We start from the raw sequence: 18,536 nt of genomic DNA on the forward strand, positions 1-18,536 counted from the left end.
TACACGATCAGACCAACAGAGCACGTTAACTTAAGTAAAAATTAGGCTTAGACGCGACGATCCAGCCCGGCGAGGGGACACGTAGGTGTGGGTCCCATTTTTGAAATTTTCGCTTTGCTTCTTTACAAGCGGGCTTGACATGGGTCAGCCCTGTTCATGCCAATGGTCTGTGGGTTCGGCTCGGCCCGGTCTGAACTCGAAAATTAGTAACTTACGAATTACGATCAAAGGTTTTTGCTTGTTTTATGGATGTGTTAGACCTATATAATTCAATTACTAAAATAAATGATAGGTTCGCAACTTGTGATGTGGTTAATGTCTTAGTGCAAGTATCTAGTTTTTTTTGTTCTACTACGAGGAGTTTCCACTGCCTTCGGCAAGTGGACTAATCTCTCGCGGGAGTTTGCATGGGTACCTCGATGGGCAGCATCCCTGCCAGTTGAAATTTTTCCATTCTCAAGGCTCGAACCTGAGACCTTGGTTAAGGAACAAAGACCCTTAACTACTCATGCCAACCTCAATTGGTTACTACAAGTATCTAATTAGGGAATACAAAATTCAATTTCTACTAACAACAAAGACTTTTCAATAAATAACTATTTTCCGTGAGATGTGGTACTCTAAGCAACATAGCCTCTTGTACGTAATCATATCCACGCTTAGTCTAGGCTTGCTCAACACCAGATGAAAAGTGTAATGTAATAGATTCAAACCTCTTTCAGAGTAAACAATTCACCACGATGCTTCCATCTTTTGCCTAGGGATGTCAATGGGGCGGGGCGGATGCGGATGTAGGTCCCTCCATCCCCATCCCCACCTAAAATTTTCATCCCCATTCCCGCCCCATCACCCATGGCGGGTACAAAATTCATCCTCATCCCCGTCCCAACGGGTGTAAGCTAAAACCCATCACTGCCCCGCCATCCAACTGGGTATCCATCCCCGTCTTATTCTCGCTTCATACCCGCCTAATTTTTCTTATTTAGCAAACATTTTCCATATATACGGACTAATCAAAGTTAACTATAGAATACCTTATGACTAAAGTAACCTATATAATCGGAAAAAATACTCGTCATAACAAAAAAATCTAAACAAAAAACATAAAAATCTCACCTAAATTTATATTATCACCTAAAGATGCAAATAAATCCAAATTCACCCCATCACCCATGGCGGGTATGAAGCGGGGCGAGTGGGGATGGGGCGGGGCGAGTGGGGATGAAGCGGGGCGGGCGGGGATGGAGCGGGTTCAACACAAAATCCACACCCGCCCCATCACCCATGGCGGTACAATTTTTATACCCATCCTCACCTCATCACCCGCCAAACCTACCTCCATCCCTGCTTATTTGGGACGGATGCGGGGCGAATCTCCCGCAAAACTCGCCCCACTGACATTCCTACTTTTGCCCCTCACTCATGCTAAAGTTGATTCCAGTTTTCCCATGACCCGTACGTCGACCACAATATTTTCGGCACCCAAGTCATAATTAAACTTTCTAACACATCCTAATTGGCACAATAATAGGTTTAATTGATGACACGTAGAATTAAAGATTTCAATAACAGTAGTGTGGTGTATTGCGGTGTGGAGTGTTTTAATTTTTTTTTTTTGTAATTATATCAAGTATATTTGCATGTTATGTACGTCAGTACGTGCTCTATATTGGTTGTAGAAAGTTTCTATTTTGTATGAAACGACGGAGAATCTTTTCTTGTTCATAAATTTGGAATAATGGAATTCATATTATTCTCAAATTGTATATATAAAGTAATTTATAAAAATTTGAAATGAATAAAAAAATCAAACTATATACAATATTTCGGGTATTATTCGACCACTAACTAGTTATAGGTTAAAATATTAGAACTATAGATATTATTTCGTGGACCACAAGCCTAGTAGAGGTACGCAAGTTTCTACCATGCATAACTAAAACCTTTCTTATAGAAAGGTTGCGTCACGTAAGAATGTATGTTATCAAACCTTGTCACAACTCCTGAATCGGAAATTTTGGAAAGTCTTTTAGAGATATATTGTCTCCGTTTTACAATGTTTTTTACGGTTATTGTTTGCACAAATATTAAGATAATAAGGGGAAATGTGTAAAAAGATATATGGATAAAGTGAGTGAGGGAGTGTAAAAAGAAAGTTTATCGAGGCGGCAGATTGTTATGTGTTGAGAAACCCATAACATATGTGGTCCCGCCACAAGAAATTTGCAACAAAAAGACAAAAACAAATGAAAAAAATACAAAAACAACAGTAGAGAAAGAAAGTGAAAACAATATGAGAAAGACATGGATCAAACAATTAAATACCAATTTTTTTTTTTTGTTACAGTTGTTTCAAGGGCAATAGACGGCTAATAAAGCGGGATTTATTTTATCTTCGTAACATTGTCGTTGTTTCAAGGGCAATAGACATGTAATGAAGTGGGGTTTATTTTATTTTTATACCATTACGTTGTTTCAAGGGCAATAGACGGGTAATGGTATCAATCAAGGGTTATCAAAATCGTGATTCTACTTTGAGTCGGAAAGAACTCTTATAATCGAATTGTAAAATCGAATTGTAGAATGTAAGATTCTACGAACAACATAATTAAAATTTTATTCACAAATTTCAATTAAAGTGCTTATATTATAGGTGCAAAACTTAATAACTGAAATATATAGTTGTTTAATAGTTAAATTGCAATAATAATTAACAATATTTTTCTGTTAATAACTTTCTCATCATGATTCAACTTTACGAGGTTTTCTCTAGTTGAAAAAAAAGTGTAGAGTTGTGTAGATTCGTAAATCGAACCGCAAGACATATTTGAATCGAAGAATCGTAAGATTATACGATTTAAATCGCAATTTTAATAACTACTATCAGTTGCTTTTGTATGTCTTAGTTGGTTTCCCTTGGGTGAATTATCTGATCCTTGTCTATAAGATATGCTCATCGTCCATTGTAAAATATGCTCACTATCATTAAACTTTTAGTAAATGGATTCTAAATTAATGATTCTTCACATACTTTGTGATTTTTTATAGAAAAATGTAGGGCAACATACTTTGAGATGAAAGAAGAACTTAGAATTCGTTTTACAAACGATTCTTGTTTTCTTTTTCGGGCATTCTAAAAATATTTCTTGTTTATATTTTTAGCATATATTTTTTAACATCTTTTAGAAATTTGTGCCAAAAGAATAACAGTAGTAAAAAAAATATGATTATTTTCCCCACCCAATTATTCCCACAGAGTGGCCACGTCTATTTTTCTTTTTGTTCTTTATTCATTACCCATTCCTCATAAAAGTACATAATAATTATTATTTTTGTTACACACACATGTAATTTCTTAATGGTCATATTTACACACAATAGAAAACCTTTTGTCAAATGGAGGGAGTAGTGTATTTCATACTTCCTCCATATTTTAATACTCGCAACGCCTAGACTTTTTACATTATTCGTATATTCTACGTTGACTATTGACGGTGATCTATATGTAAGATAAAATATAGTCATGTGTACGTGATTCTGTTAGATTCATCTCAATGTGTATTTTAAAAATATCAAATGTTTATAATTTTTACTTAAAGAGATTAAAGATATTAATGATCAAATATGTCGGAGGATGATGGTGAAGGAAGGAAGGCTGGAAGGGTGTTAAGATGATGATGGTGAAGGGAGGAAGGGAGGTTGGAAGGGTGGTAAGGTGATGATGCCATGATGGTGAATTATGGAACGAAGAAGTGGTTGGGTTGAGGAAGGTTTCATTTTGTAATGGCTAAATTAGTAATTTCATACCTATTTGAGGGTGTTTTTAAGTAAAAGCGGGTGTCATAAACTCATAATGATATGCTAAATAAGTGGATTGGTTGGTTTTTATACTTGTACTAGCTCTGGAGCTAATTTAAAGAACGGACTGTTATGTAGTACTCCCTCTGTCCTTTTTTATTATTTTCGCTTTTTGTTTCTAATTTTCCATTTTAATCTTTACATTTAGAATTTTACCTTTTATAACTCTCTTCTTCACCGAGTACTAAAGGTGAGATATTTTAAGCACTCGTAGGTTCTTGAGGCATACAGTAGGGGTATGATCCTAGCTATTCTTGGCGAAGTATGTGGGGTGCAAAATCTCTTTTGAAGGATGGCTTTTGGCTTATCGTGGAGGGTGGGCAATGACGTCGACATTAATGTATATATCAGGCCCGTCTATTGGGCGGTCCAATCGGACCTACAGTACCGGGCCACATAATTTTGGGGCCCAAAAGAAATATTGTTGGCGAAATCCCCCAGAAAATTAATACAATATGCTTTTAGTTTCTCTACTAAACCATGTATGAATTTTGTCTTAGTTGGTAAGGGAGATAATGTGCGTAGCTGACATACAGGGTTCAAATCCTTGCCACATTCCCTTTTCTTTCTTTTCTTTTTCTTTTTCTTTTCTTTTTCAAACTAATCCACATAAAACAATAAACCATATTATTATTTTAACTCTATATTTTGTATAAACAAAAAAATATTAATATATTAATTCTACGTTTTACATTAAATAATTGTCCATAAAAATTTATAGGGGCCTATTATCTGTGTATAGCACAGGGCCTCTAAATTGACGGAGACGGCCCTGGTATATATGGTCGGATCCTTGGCTTATAAAAGAAGGTAAGGCCGTATATCCATCATTCATACTTTGTTTAAGTGTAAGCTAGGCTGCTACAAAAATATGGTGATATAGTGATCTGGCTTCCTACTTGATCGATGCCTCGTACGGTGTCCTTTGAGGAAAGATGGTTATGGCTAGCTCGCAAGGTGAGGGTAGAGGATCTTCGTACTATTGCAAAACTGCTAGGGGCGGCTTGGACATGTAGAAACAAAATACTTTTTGAACAAGAAAACCCAGATGCAGTTACGATAGTCATGGGCTTTGTGACTATAGGATTGCCCTACATAGCTGCATATATATCTGATTTAGTATTTATTAATTTGATGACTTAGTTTCTCGAGAAAACAAATTATACAAATTGTAAAATGTATATGATTGAAAAGTTATGATAAATGATGTAGTGTGTCTGTGTAGTTGACGAACTTAACGGATATTTTCATTTTATAGAATACGTAAAAATCTAAAATTTTATTTATTTAAAGTAGCAACCGGACATGGCCCAAGCCACACACTAATTTTAATTGTAAAAATTGTGTCAATTTATATAATAACTTTGTTTCAAAAACATCTGGCCAATTAAAGATCAATCTTCACCTTAGTCACCAAGTTGCATAAGGATATATGGAACCATAACAATAAGTTCATTGTACATTTTCTGCATTTTCAGTGTACATGCAAATGTGCCTCGTAGGATAAGACTACGGCTATATTTTGCCATATATAAATATATTCAGTTACTCACAAGTCACAAGTCACAAGGCCGAGGCCAGTATAAATGCATAATGCACGTAGTGTTAAAATATAAGTAAAGATAGAATACTCTCATACTCCGTAATTAATTTACTGTAGTATTTTTTATGTTTTTGACCGATTCGTGGATTATGGACCATGGTGCACGGTGAGTATGGTGCACCAAAAGAACATATGCGTATATATAAAAGAACATGATACTACGACAAAAGAACATGCGGTATAATATTTTACTTTTCTGTTATAAAAAAATAATATATATATTATTTCACTATTATTAAAAATATAAATAAAAAATTTATTCATGTAATTTTCACGTAACCAGATGTTCTTTTAATTATATACTAGTGTTCTTAAGGTGCGTCATGCTCACGGTGCACCATGGTTCACCTTCTAAATTACGGCTTTGGACGCACATTATAAAAGTTCATGCATGATCTATCACGTACTATTGAGTATTGACTATCTCGAAGAATCCAATGTCAAAAAAAAAAAAAAAAATCTCGAAGAATATAAATTATTTTAAATAATAAAAATAATTAAATAAAGTGATACTTTCGTACACAGGTATATATCCATCCAACTATAAATGATACTTTTGTTCTTTTAGCATCATAGTTAATTAGTTATACCAACCAACATAAGTTGGTGAAGTTGGTGAGAAACTCATCTTGACTTGGAGGTCACATGGTCGAATCTCATCAGGTGTGCAATGCTTGGGCGTGGCTCAAGATAAAGCTTGCAACTAGACTGACTAATCTATGATAGATAGATGTTGGTTCAGTAGAATATTTTCTTACCTAGTAAAATAAAAATAAAATTATAATTATACCATTATAATATTAATTAACGAATAAATAAATGTGGTGGACAAGCAGAATAAATTATAAGCTAAGGGAATAACTATACTTTTGATACATACGTAGTACTCCACTAATAATACGGAGTATTACCGAATAAATAAGTGTGGTAGACAAGCAGAATATATATATTTTTTTTAATCCAAATGGGGAATATTGTAAAATCATAACTCCTTGTTCGTAAAATCGTAAGTATATAAATAGATAGGTTGAGCATGCAACTCAACTACAACACAAATCAAAACACGTGCTTATAATATTACACACTCATTTGCATCTTATTTTCGGCATAAGAAATGGCTCAAGCAATCAAGGTATGTTTTTTTACTTTTTCATTAATATTATACTACGTATAAACTAATTTTTAATGAATTGGTGTTTGCAAAACATATTAAAATGTATAGAGGTCATAAGCTTTTAAAATGTTAGACATGCATTTCCTCTAGCTTTCTATTATTGAAATACTCCACTTCGTACAATATTGTGATGTTGCTGCCGCGGTTTTCTAATTCTCTAACCGATAGAGATTAGAAACGGTATACTAATTAAGCATAAAATAGTAATTTCGGATGGTATACTAGGGTCTAAATGGTAACTTCAGGTAATAAATTGAGTTTGGCCCATGAAAAATAACATTTATCTTTGACTTATAGGTGCCAAACTATGTTGTTTGGTACGAAATAAAAATACAATCACGTTACCAAACTATGTTATTTGGTACCACATGAGAATATAAATGCAACTACTCTTTTTCTACCAAACTATAAACTATTACTACGTATTATATTATGAGTACAGCATTTCAAACCTCTACCGATTATAGAACAAGACTTCCTCGTTGCTGCCAACATTAAAGCTAGGAGATTGGAGTTTGTTTAAAAAAAATGAGAGGAGAGAGAATGATCGAGAGATAGTATCAGAAGGGGTGTAAGTTTGTCTTTATTAAAACAAGGAAGAAAGACACGCATTTCTTTTATTTAACGTTTTACCATTAAATGTGGCGCACCAATCAAGAGTCGTTCGATGTGATTTATCTAACGGTTTGTAATTCTTCTCATTCTTCTCATTATAAGGATTTTCTCATTGGATGAGGACCCTATAAATATACTTCGTATATCTCTAACTATTTCATTTAAATGATTTAATTATCTTTTTTAAGGTACTTAATTAGGCCATACTAACTTTTTTGTGTTGAATTTCATAGAATCAAGAGGTTGAATACTATGGACCCTATGGTTCTAAATCCTCAGAAAACTATCGCATGCAACTTCGTGATGGAGAACAATTCAGAGAAGTTATAGTAAGACATGAGAGCATAGTAGACGCACTCGGGTTCGTGGTAGCTAAGCCAGATGGGACTACCGTCACTTACCAGTTTGGTGGCAACGGTGGTATTGAAAGCAAGGTTAGACTAACACGTACTAGTACATGTCTAATTCTTCATTCTTTTCGAGTAAACAATTTTCTTATAAGTCCTTTAACGTGTAATAATCCCCCATTTCTTTTTTCTTAAAATGCATATCTAAAGATTGTGCTCAAGACTGGCGAATACGTTACAGGGGTTAGTGGGATTAGTGGTTACTACCTATTGGTACTTGGTGTGTTGATTGCTGAGATAAAAATACACACCAATTTGAATCCGAATGGATACGGGCCATTTGGAAATAGAAACAAAGTTTCAAGTCAGGAGAAATTTTCATCGCCGGTCATAACTGATGGACGTGCTACTGTTGGATTTTTTGGAAGAAATGGATGGTATCTCGACTCTGTAGGAGTCATGATCCCAAAGGTAAGATGTATATGTGTAGTACTTACCAAATTCTTAAATTAAAAAAATTAACTACTCCCCTTCCCAGTCCCTTTTTATTCTTTACGTTTGGTATCATATACGCGATTTAACAACTAATTGACGTTAATAACGATTCATCCTTTTTTATTTTAAACAATGCAAAATTACGTTTATGATAATGTTTACACTTGTATCCAAAAATATGACGTTGGAAAAATGTGACAAGTTAATGTCTCAATAGAAAAATGTGAAAGGTTTTAACGATTTTAATTAATTAAAATAATCACTTGTATGATTTTTGACAGAATATTAACGACATTAATGATACAATATAAAAGAAAAGATTCTAAATGTAAAGATTAAAACGAGACACTTGAAACTAAAAGTGTAAAGAATAAAAAGGGACATAGGAAGTAGAATTTTATCATGTGAGATTGTGAAAACATGAAAATTAGTCTGACATATCAAGTAAAATACAAACAATAGTACAATTAAAAATACATCCATACTATCTAAATATATATCACTAATATGGATTTTACCGGTTATCATATGTTGTTGTTTTAATTTTCGTAGATGCCAGAGATTGAAATCTACGGGCCTTATGGTTCTCAACTCCCAGAAAACTTTAAAGTGCAACTTGAATATGGAGACCGTTTCAAGGAAGTCACAGTAAAGTATGGGTCCATAGTGGACTCACTGGGCTTCTTGGTATCTAAGAAAGATGGGACCACCGTCCCTTACCAGTTTGGTGGTAACGGCTTCTATGCAGGCAAGGTTAGACTAACATGTAATACATGTTTAAATCTACAAAAAAAAATCTAGGTAAAAATATACTTACAATTCCTTAAACATGTACTTATTTCCTCCTTATTTCTTAATATGTATATCTAAAGGTGACACTGATGGATGGAGAATATTTAACAAGGATTAGTGGAATCTTTGGTAATGCACCTAAATACCTACCTGACAATAGTGTAGTAATTGGTACGATGACAATACACACCAATTTGAATCCGAATGGATACGGACCATTTGGAAAAGGTATAGATATTCAAAATGTTAGGAACTACTCATCGCCGACCATGACTGATGGCCCTATTGTTGGATTTCTTGGAAGGAGCGGCAAGTTTCTTGAGTCTGCAGGAGTTATGATCCGAAAGGTAAGATACTTATCAAAATAATACATAAATTTAATCAAGAGTCAACATTATTTCCCCGTTCTATAAACTAAAGTCGCATAGTTTCATTTTTGTTGTTTAATAAAGGTTAATATGCTAAAGCTTTTTTGAACGCCAAATACAGGAATTCCCGTGAAACAAGGCAATGTAAGGCGATGTAAGTGCGTATGAATGCTTAAGTTATTATATGTATTTTCAAATAAGCCACATTAGTTTTTCCATAAACTATGAGTGAGTGGCCTCTCAAGAGTGATTGTAATCATAAGCTTGAGTGAATGTTGTATTGTACTAATTTTCTAGTTTCCCTTATGTATTGGCTTATCTATACCATATGATAATATGAAGTCTTTTTTCCCTTTTAAATATTGCCTCTACTCATTTTTTTTATTTGTTTTATTTCACCTTTAATTTTAGTTATATTATACCAAGCAAGGTCGATCTTTTAGATCATGTTGAAAAATATGTTAAAATTAATGCAAAATATGGCTCATAGCCATATAAAGAGTCGTGCAATTTATACATATGCTAATATGTTATCAATGTTAAGAAAATAGGGAGAAATTAAGGGAAGAAAGAGGAAGAGAGAAACGATCAAGAATAAACCAGCGTTTCTCTTATTTTAGAGACTATATGTAGGAACTATGACTAATAAGAATAATAATTAGAACAAGCTTATCTGTAACAATGTCGTGGCGTGACACCAATCACTGCCCTAAAGTCGAATTTGCCCCGCTAAGTACACGCGAACTCGTAGCAACCGACCCCCATGGATACACGACTCCAATCCTTCGGTGTACGATGAAGAACTAGATTGAGAACACCCTTAAGCAATGCCCAGAACAATGGTGGTTTTGTGTTTTCATTTCGGAGAAGAGGAAGAGATTAGTTTTCTGTGTCTCTTTTCTGAAAGGGAAGGTAGTCTTTTATAGCCAAAACGGTCAAGCCGAAAAACGGAAACACAATCAATTATTCCTTGATTGATTCCGTAACTGAAGCAAAAAACGGAATAATATCTTTGACGGAAATCAAATCGTCAAAGAAATCAATTAACCGTTACGTCAATCTCGCAAAGATTACGTGACCAAAAATAATAACGGTTAGGAAAAAGGAGCCCCACCCACACCTGCGAACGTGCCGCGCCACTCGCCCGAGCCCGGCCCGGCCCGGCACGCGTGTGTGGTTACTAGTCCCACCTCTCTAGTCTTCTAACAAATCATTAAAGGGTAGTGGGATATTTGAATAAGGAAGCATGTGGGGTTTTTTTTATCAATGTGGGACAAGTGAGTTTTTATTCTTTTGAAGCATCACTTGGAGGGGAAAAACTCCAACACTATATACTCTGTCCTTCATATTGTATTGTTGATGAATAATAGATGACTAATATTTTGAAATTCAATAATTTTTCTAAACCTATTTTGAAATTCATTTCATCCTCGCTTTGGGTAATTTTTATTTTATCGCTTGATATTATCTTACGATTTATCAATAATTCAACTTTAAATATACACATAGAGGTGCAAACAAATCGAGTAGTGCCCTGATCATGTTCACGTTCATTTAGTCTCTTAAACAGAGTTCAAAAGTCTGTTCAAGGTTGGGTTTAAGAGATTTTGTGTTCGTGAACGATTCATGAACGTCTCGTTTATTAATCGAGCGGAGTTCATAAACGAGCTCTTTTTTCAAAACGAGCCTTGTGATTTAGAGTTTGATCATTTTAAAACATAATAATATCCACTAATTTAGCCATTCAAATTCAAAAATATTTTATTGATTGTATGATATATTTTTTTTAATGTTAAAAGTCAAATACGATTTTTATCCTATATAAAACATGTATGGAAAATTTGAATATGAACATAAATGAACGAGCATACATATGTTCATGTTCAATCTTGTTTGTTAAACGAGCTTCAAAACTTGTTCAAGCTCAACACATTTATTAAATAATTAAACGAACATGAACGAGCTTTAACCGAGCCTAGACCCGGATAGCTTATTGAGAGTCTCGACTCATTTGCACCCTAATACATAGTATGTGTATAAGTTAATAATGGTAAACTACTACGTATACACAAGATGCGACGCTATATGGCTCCCGGCCACATATTTCGTATTTAGGGATGGAAAAATAAAAGGATATCTATTTACCCGATCAACCTACAATTATTAAATGGATGGAAACCTGAAATAAATGGATGACATGCGGGTGACAGATAAAGCGGGTAACAGGTAGTGTCGGATACAAATGACCCTCGCTCTATCCATTCGTTTAATATATTTTTCACCCTAACTTTAATAAAAATATTACATATTCAAGAAATTAGTTTTAATTCTAGTTGCAAATTATTTTTCACCCTGGCTAATTTTAATAAAAACATTATATATTCAAGAAAATAGTTTTAATTCATGTTGCAAATATTTTTCACAAATCATTTATTGTTATATTTGTATACAAATAATATTTTATTTATAAAAAATGACTATATGTTAGAGTTAATGTAATTTTTTTAAAATAAAAACTTCATCTGTTATTCACTCGATCTACCCGTTTCATACGCGGATGAAAGATGGTGGATGTGCGTCAAGAATTAAGCGGGTGACATATGGATGCAGGTAGAGCGGATTGCTAAACGGGTGGATGCAGGTCAAGCCTCACTCGATCCAAATACGATCCATTGTCATCCCTATTCGTATTACTTAAAACACCATCATAAAATGGAGAAAACCATTTATATCCTCAAACCTACCTACCTCTCTTTATATTTCCCCCTCTAACAGCCTACAAGACTGATGAATAGCACTTCCTCCGTTTGAAAATACTCGTAACGTTTGGGCTTTTACACTATTCACATATTCTACTTTGACTATTGTTGGTAATTTATATGTCAAGTAAAACATATATGTATAGTCATGTGAGATATATAATTCGATCTTGTTAGATTCGTCTCAATGTGTATTTTCAAAATATCAACTTTTTATAATTTTTGATTGAAGAGAATTTAAGATATTAACGATCAAAATTGTGCATTGGCATGCGTGAAAGTGACAAACGTTGCAAGTATTTCCAAACGGAGGAAGTAATACTAACCACGTGTGTAGTGTCCACACAAACATGCGTGACCTTGCGGTAAGTAATTCGTGATGCACTGTCAACCTGTAGTCATTTTATTTTGTCAATTACCACTTGACTTAAGTCAAATGTCAAGGTTGTGTTTTCCCTTATGTTTATTATACACTTTTATTGCATATCATCACTTATCGGTTATAATAAACGAGTTTTTCATGAAATAATATGAGGTTTCAGGAAGTTCACCAACTATCAACTACTACTTCCGTTTCAAAATGATCTTTACACTTTCCGTTTAGTATGTTTCATAAAATTCTTTACACTTTGCTTTTTGTATTTTTGGACATGAAAATTTATTACCTTATTACCCTTCTTATCCCCACAATATTTACAATTTTTCACTTACTTTCGCTTTATTTTATTTTTTTCCTTACACCAGGCCATCCACCTTTTTACACATTTATCTTATTTTTATCTCTATTTTATTATATTCAACCAACTTTTATATTTTGTCTTAATACTTGTGCAAATAATAACCGTAAAAATCTTTATAAAATGGAGATAGTAGGTTTTAAAAATACACTATATGCCCCTCCTTCCAAAAAAAAAACATCAAATACCCCTAGTTACTAACAAAGTTTACGGTCGTTAGTCATTAACCCTAATTAACTTGGTTAACAATTAAGCATGCAAAATCAAATGTATATCCAAATCAAATTGGGTAAAATTTAAGGTTTATACTCCTACGTCTTTTTATTTATTTTTGCCCCAAAATCATTAACGAAAAGGATAAAGATCTTATTAACCAATTAAATTGCCCTAAGTACGTCTTTTTATTTTTATCCCCAATATAATTTCTTAGTTTGGCCCTGTTCTTTTGGACATAATTTCAGTTCAGTTTAATTCCATTTAGTTCAATTCGATCAGCTCCATTCAGTTCACTTTTCAATTTACTATACCCTACTCTTCTTAAAAGTTGTGATTTTAGTCCAACGAAACTATAAATATGGGATGGAGGGAGTATTTATTATTTATCATTTATCATTTACAATTTATTTTATTATTTATTATTTACTAATTATCCAGTTGCATTAAGTTTAATTAAGTACGCAAATCCATTTAGTTTAGTTCATTTCAGTTAGATTCAGTTCAATTAGATCCGTCCAGCAAATAAAAAAGCTCCGAAGAACAAGGCATTTGTCCATTTGAGTTCTCCCTACATGATTTTTTCAAGTAATTTCTATTTCGATAATTAGATCATGTGAATAAATGGTGATTTTTCCTTGTCTTTGTGTGTACAGAACATTGCTATAGCGGAGTATATTGCTCCATTACTAGGATTTATGGGACAGAGAGAATACTACAATATCCATTAGATAATGGTGTTTCAATCAAGAATTTTGACATTATTTACGATTATAAAAAAATCTTATACTCCGTAAATTTTTCCAATATATATACTAAAAACTTATTTATATGAAATCTTATTTGATTCATCTCAATAAGTATTTTAAGATTATCAAAATTTATAATAAATTTTATTGATGCATAAATAGAGATAAATATGATATAAAATGTGAATTGACAAACATGAAAAGTACAAAATGAAAAACCATATGGGACAAAGGAAATACAAAACAACAAATACTAATCCAACGAAGGAAATTAATTCCTCTTTTCTATAGCAAAAAAAACTAATTAACCATTGTGTCAAAACCAGAATTACAATCCTCTGACAATTTGCAATGATTTCACACCAAATCTACTATACATAAACCAATTAAACTCGTTCATGTACCCACATAAATTAACAAATAAAATTGAATTGAAAAAATTATTTTAAATAAAAAAAAATATATGTTGTGCATGTTCATGCACATACTTATAATTTTAGTGATCATATAAGGAACATAAACAAAGAGAAACAAGAGAGCAAGCCCAAGAAGGGGAGGGCAATGGTGCTAGTGGCAGAGTTGTGAGGGGCAGACTTCTCTTGGTCAGCAGGGGCAGACGGGGCGAGAGCACGGGAAAACACCTCGAGGAAGCGGACCCCACGACCGGAGAAACCGCGTCCGGGGACGACTTGGATGTGTAGCTTCTGACCGAGCTCGCAGTGGGTCCCAATGCCGCTGTAGAAGTAATAGTCACCGGTTGTGTTGAGCTGAATTAGGGTTGGACCTTTGTAGAACATGTTTATTACATGGTCATGCCCACATTTGTCAAAGTCTGCCTTTGATACTTCTAGCACGTTGTGTGCTCCCATTCTGTATGGAAACACTGCATTTTTTTTTCCCATGCAATTTAATTAATATTGTCATTGTTATTATATAGGAGAATATATTTTTGCAATTAAATTAGAGAAACTATACATGTAAAAAAAATCAATTAAACTAGCAAATAATCCTTAAAAGTAAACAAGTATTAGCTTGGTGGTTATCTTAAAAGTTTTAATTTTAAACATGAGCAAGGCTGATGATTATCTTAAAAGTTTTTAATTTTAAACATGAGCGAGGATGATGGTTATCTTAAAAGTTTTTAATTTTAAACATGAGCGAGGCTGATGTAACCAATAATCACGTAAACAAATCACCTCCAAAAGGTAAAAGCTATAGTAGCCCATTTACTTATAGATGGGTACTAAATTTTCTTCATCTTTCGAAAAAAAAAACAAAAAAACTATAGTATATTTAAAGGAAGACTTTGCAATGGCTACACAAAAAATTGTAGCTATTATAATTGTTTTAATCTGAACCTTTGAATTTATAGGATTAATCTTGGCCGTTTATTTGTTTGACCATTAAAATAAACGAAAAATGAAAAAGAAATCCAGTTATTCACAATTTCACAGTCCTCGTGTAAATGGCAATAAGGCTCTAGATTACTAACAGCATGATGATTTAATGGAATAAAATTCTCTTACTACCAATTTCCAAGTGCAGAACTACCCCGGAACTTCGTTGTTAAGGCTTTTATGCTAAAGGTCTCTGATTTTTTAATCAATAGTTTTATCTTAATTCAAGTTATCATCCATTTATGAAAATAAAAAATAAGTAAACTCCATTGATTGACACCATACGAGAATGGTATAAATATTACTTTAACAAATTTACAACTGATTTGAAGGCTTCCATGAATGTTGTTGTGAGAATTACGGAAATGAAAGGTACTGTATATCCGTGTATGGGAAGGGAAAGGGAAATACCTAGTTTATGAGCAGTTACTTTATTTTTCTTTATCAGAAAATAATTTTTATTTTAATTATTAGTCAACCAAATAAGTGTTGGAGATTTATTATTGAAAATGTACGGTCATGATTAATAATTTACAGTGGCTACCAATTTTTTGTAGCCATTGTAAAATCATCCATATTTAAAGGAAAATAAATTTATCTCGCATTTGTATGTAAATAATTATCCTATTTAATGATGTATAAATAAATCAGGGTTAAAAATCAAAATAAGGATCAAAGTGGTGTTAAAGACCATATGAATAATGAATTATAAGTCAATTATCTTCTTTTACAAAATCTTAGTCTTTTGTGAAGATTGTGTTATATATACAACGTACACAAATTTGTTTTCATTGATTACCATATTTTACATTGAAAGTTTAGAGGGGAACGAGAGAAATAGGCGTCAACATATATAACCAATCGAAAACAATTCGATATTCATGGTTTAGGAGGATTGTAATCTATGATGATTCGTGATCAGATTGATAATGTGATTTGTTAATTTAATCTTTAAATGCATACTTATGGAAATTTAAACGGTTAGATCCAATTTGAAATCCAAGAAAGCTATGATATATGGACAATAGTTTTCAATTAAGCATCGATCTACCCCACACTCAAAATTATTGATACAAAACCAACCAATGTGATTGATAAGCCCTCTCGTTTTCTCGGTTATGAGTTATGACTAGGGCTGTCAAAAAGTGATCCGATCCAACCGATTTCTAACAAAAATCGAAGTGACCCGAAAAATAAAATTCACACATTCAATCTGCATAAACATAATGACCCCGTATACCTACATTATCCGGTTATATCCAAAACGATTATATATACCCGACCCGTAACCGACTGATAACTCGATTTGATACCTAGTTATGACATGAATATATCGGTAAATTAGAAAAATAAGGGGAAGAAACACAAACATAGGTTTAAAACTTACCTAATTTGTCACCAACGCCAAAAGTTCTAGGCTTAGCCCAATCACAATAGAAGGTGGCATTAGGGGGAATTTCCCAACCATTAGTTCCTCCAACAACATGGATCAATGCGCTAGTCGATTGCAGCAAAACGCAGCACATTACAAATATCAACGGCAATACGAGGCGTATCACGGCCATTTTATTATTTATTATTTTATTATTTTATTTTAGACTTGCTTAAAAGCTTTTTATTTATTTTACTCAAAAAACCTTTACCAGGTTGAACTTTTATACCAAACTTACGGAATAAAATGAGCATTAATTAGGGTGATAATTTGTGGTTTAAAAAATTGTGGTTGTCCTTCTAAACGATCAACAAAAAAGTAGGATTATAAGACATGTATTAATTTGAGGTTATCTTCAATTAAGCTCTATAAGTACTATTATTAGGATAGATATCTATTATAACTAGATTTTAAGTGTAATAATGGTTAATGATTTTGACAAGATTGGTTTTTTTTAACTACGTAAGCATGCGTATGTCTTACTAATTTTAGAATGGTAATTATGCACCACAAACAGAATGGAAATCTCATGAGTCATGAACCATTAGGTATTTAGGTTATCAATATGAAACTTAGTTCACAAATTCTTATTTACAATGGTTGTACAATAAATATTGTACACCGGAATAAAAGTTGACTCAAAATGCTTAAAAGTTACATTTATATATGTAAAAGTTATCTATTTTTTAATGATAAATTTTTTCATTTGAATCAAAATTATTTCTTCAAAATCACTAATAATGTATAAATTAATCATTTAACCCTTTAAAATATTTATCTATCAACTTTTTATTTTTATAATATAAAAGTTACAGAAAAATAGGTTAAAGTTACAAAAAACTGTATAAAAGTTATCTTGGTGTACAATAAATTATATTGTACACCTTGTGCGCGCAAGATCTTTTGAACTTAGTTTTACAACATTTTACGAGCGGGTCAGTCAATATAAAATTTAGAATAGTTATGTTAAGGTTGAACATTTTAACCGGAAATAAACCCATTAACTAATTGGGACGTATAAATTCAAATCTAGTCAACCCAAAGTCAACCAGTTTAACCCAATTATATATCTTTATCATATACAGTAAGTGAAGAACCGGGGTTATTTTTAAAATACCTTCAACACTTATTAAATAAAGAACATAATAATAACCTACCCAATAGGAAAGTCCAAATAAGCATCTTAATCAATCCAGCCCTTTAAAAAATTTCTTACCATTTTATGCGTTCGGCTCTATCTAACTTATCTGTTTCTTATATTCGCACGCATCACATTTATATTATATTTTTTACATGTTTTTCATGTTTAAATGTAATAACACAAATTTATTTCTTATATTCGCACGCATTACGTGCATATAAGACTAGTAAGTTATATAACTACTCCATAGTATATAAGAAATATGTAAACGTGTGTTAAGTGAGTATGAGTTAAGAAAATCGATATCAAATTGGTCGTAGGTAGGAGCAACTCGTTATATATATATATTTTTTTTGAAAGGAAAATTAATTCATTAATAAAGAGTCATACGACATCTACAAGAGAAATATAGATCTAACAAATACATGACAAATTGAATCAAATAAAGGTTTCCTTCGTCAAAACTACGGTCGTTGAATGAATCTTGCACTGTAGAACGTCTCCCGTATATAACGCTGGAACATGCAGCCTTTTCAGAGAGAGGGTCTAACGATTTGTTGTAGCCGCGAGGATGATTTACACTTGATTCATCTGAATGTAGTCGAAAAATTGATATCTTTTGCGATCCCGCATAAAACTTTACCAACGAACCAATTCTACATAAATCAACTGAACGACAAACCAAACATACTAATACTAACTCCACCATAGGGAGACTAACGAACAAGGATGAACTCCGCCCATATGGTGAAAATTTATTGAATGTAAGAGAAAATAACTGAATTAACTGAATTAACTCGTTATATATATAACTAAAGTTAATTGTGTTGAGTGAATCACATTCAAATTCACCCGT

General features: G+C 32.8%; 2 protein-coding genes across 2 annotated transcripts; one reads left to right on the forward strand and one right to left on the reverse strand.

Moving 5' to 3' along the window:
* Positions 1 to 6,435: 6,435 nt before the first annotated feature.
* Positions 6,436 to 9,612, forward strand: LOC110802112 (mannose/glucose-specific lectin). The gene is made up of 6 exons (XM_022007539.2): positions 6,436 to 6,593; positions 7,484 to 7,684; positions 7,808 to 8,068; positions 8,645 to 8,845; positions 8,965 to 9,231; positions 9,374 to 9,612. Exons 1-6 carry the CDS (start codon positions 6,576 to 6,578, stop codon positions 9,383 to 9,385), a joined length of 960 nt encoding a protein of 319 aa, XP_021863231.2. The 5' UTR covers positions 6,436 to 6,575; the 3' UTR covers positions 9,386 to 9,612.
* A 4,352-nt stretch (positions 9,613 to 13,964) lies between these two features.
* LOC110802116 (umecyanin-like) lies at positions 13,965 to 16,738 on the reverse strand. Its single transcript, XM_022007547.2, has 2 exons — positions 16,495 to 16,738; positions 13,965 to 14,593 (listed from the first exon to the last, which is right to left on the reverse strand). The coding sequence occupies exons 1-2, from the start codon at positions 16,670 to 16,672 to the stop codon at positions 14,214 to 14,216; spliced, it is 558 nt and encodes a 185-aa protein (XP_021863239.1). The 5' UTR covers positions 16,673 to 16,738; the 3' UTR covers positions 13,965 to 14,213.
* Positions 16,739 to 18,536: the final 1,798 nt, after the last annotated feature.

The sequence above is a fragment of the Spinacia oleracea genome, chromosome 6 (genome assembly GCF_020520425.1).
Source record: "Spinacia oleracea cultivar Varoflay chromosome 6, BTI_SOV_V1, whole genome shotgun sequence".
Taxonomy (NCBI): domain Eukaryota; kingdom Viridiplantae; phylum Streptophyta; class Magnoliopsida; order Caryophyllales; family Amaranthaceae; genus Spinacia; species Spinacia oleracea.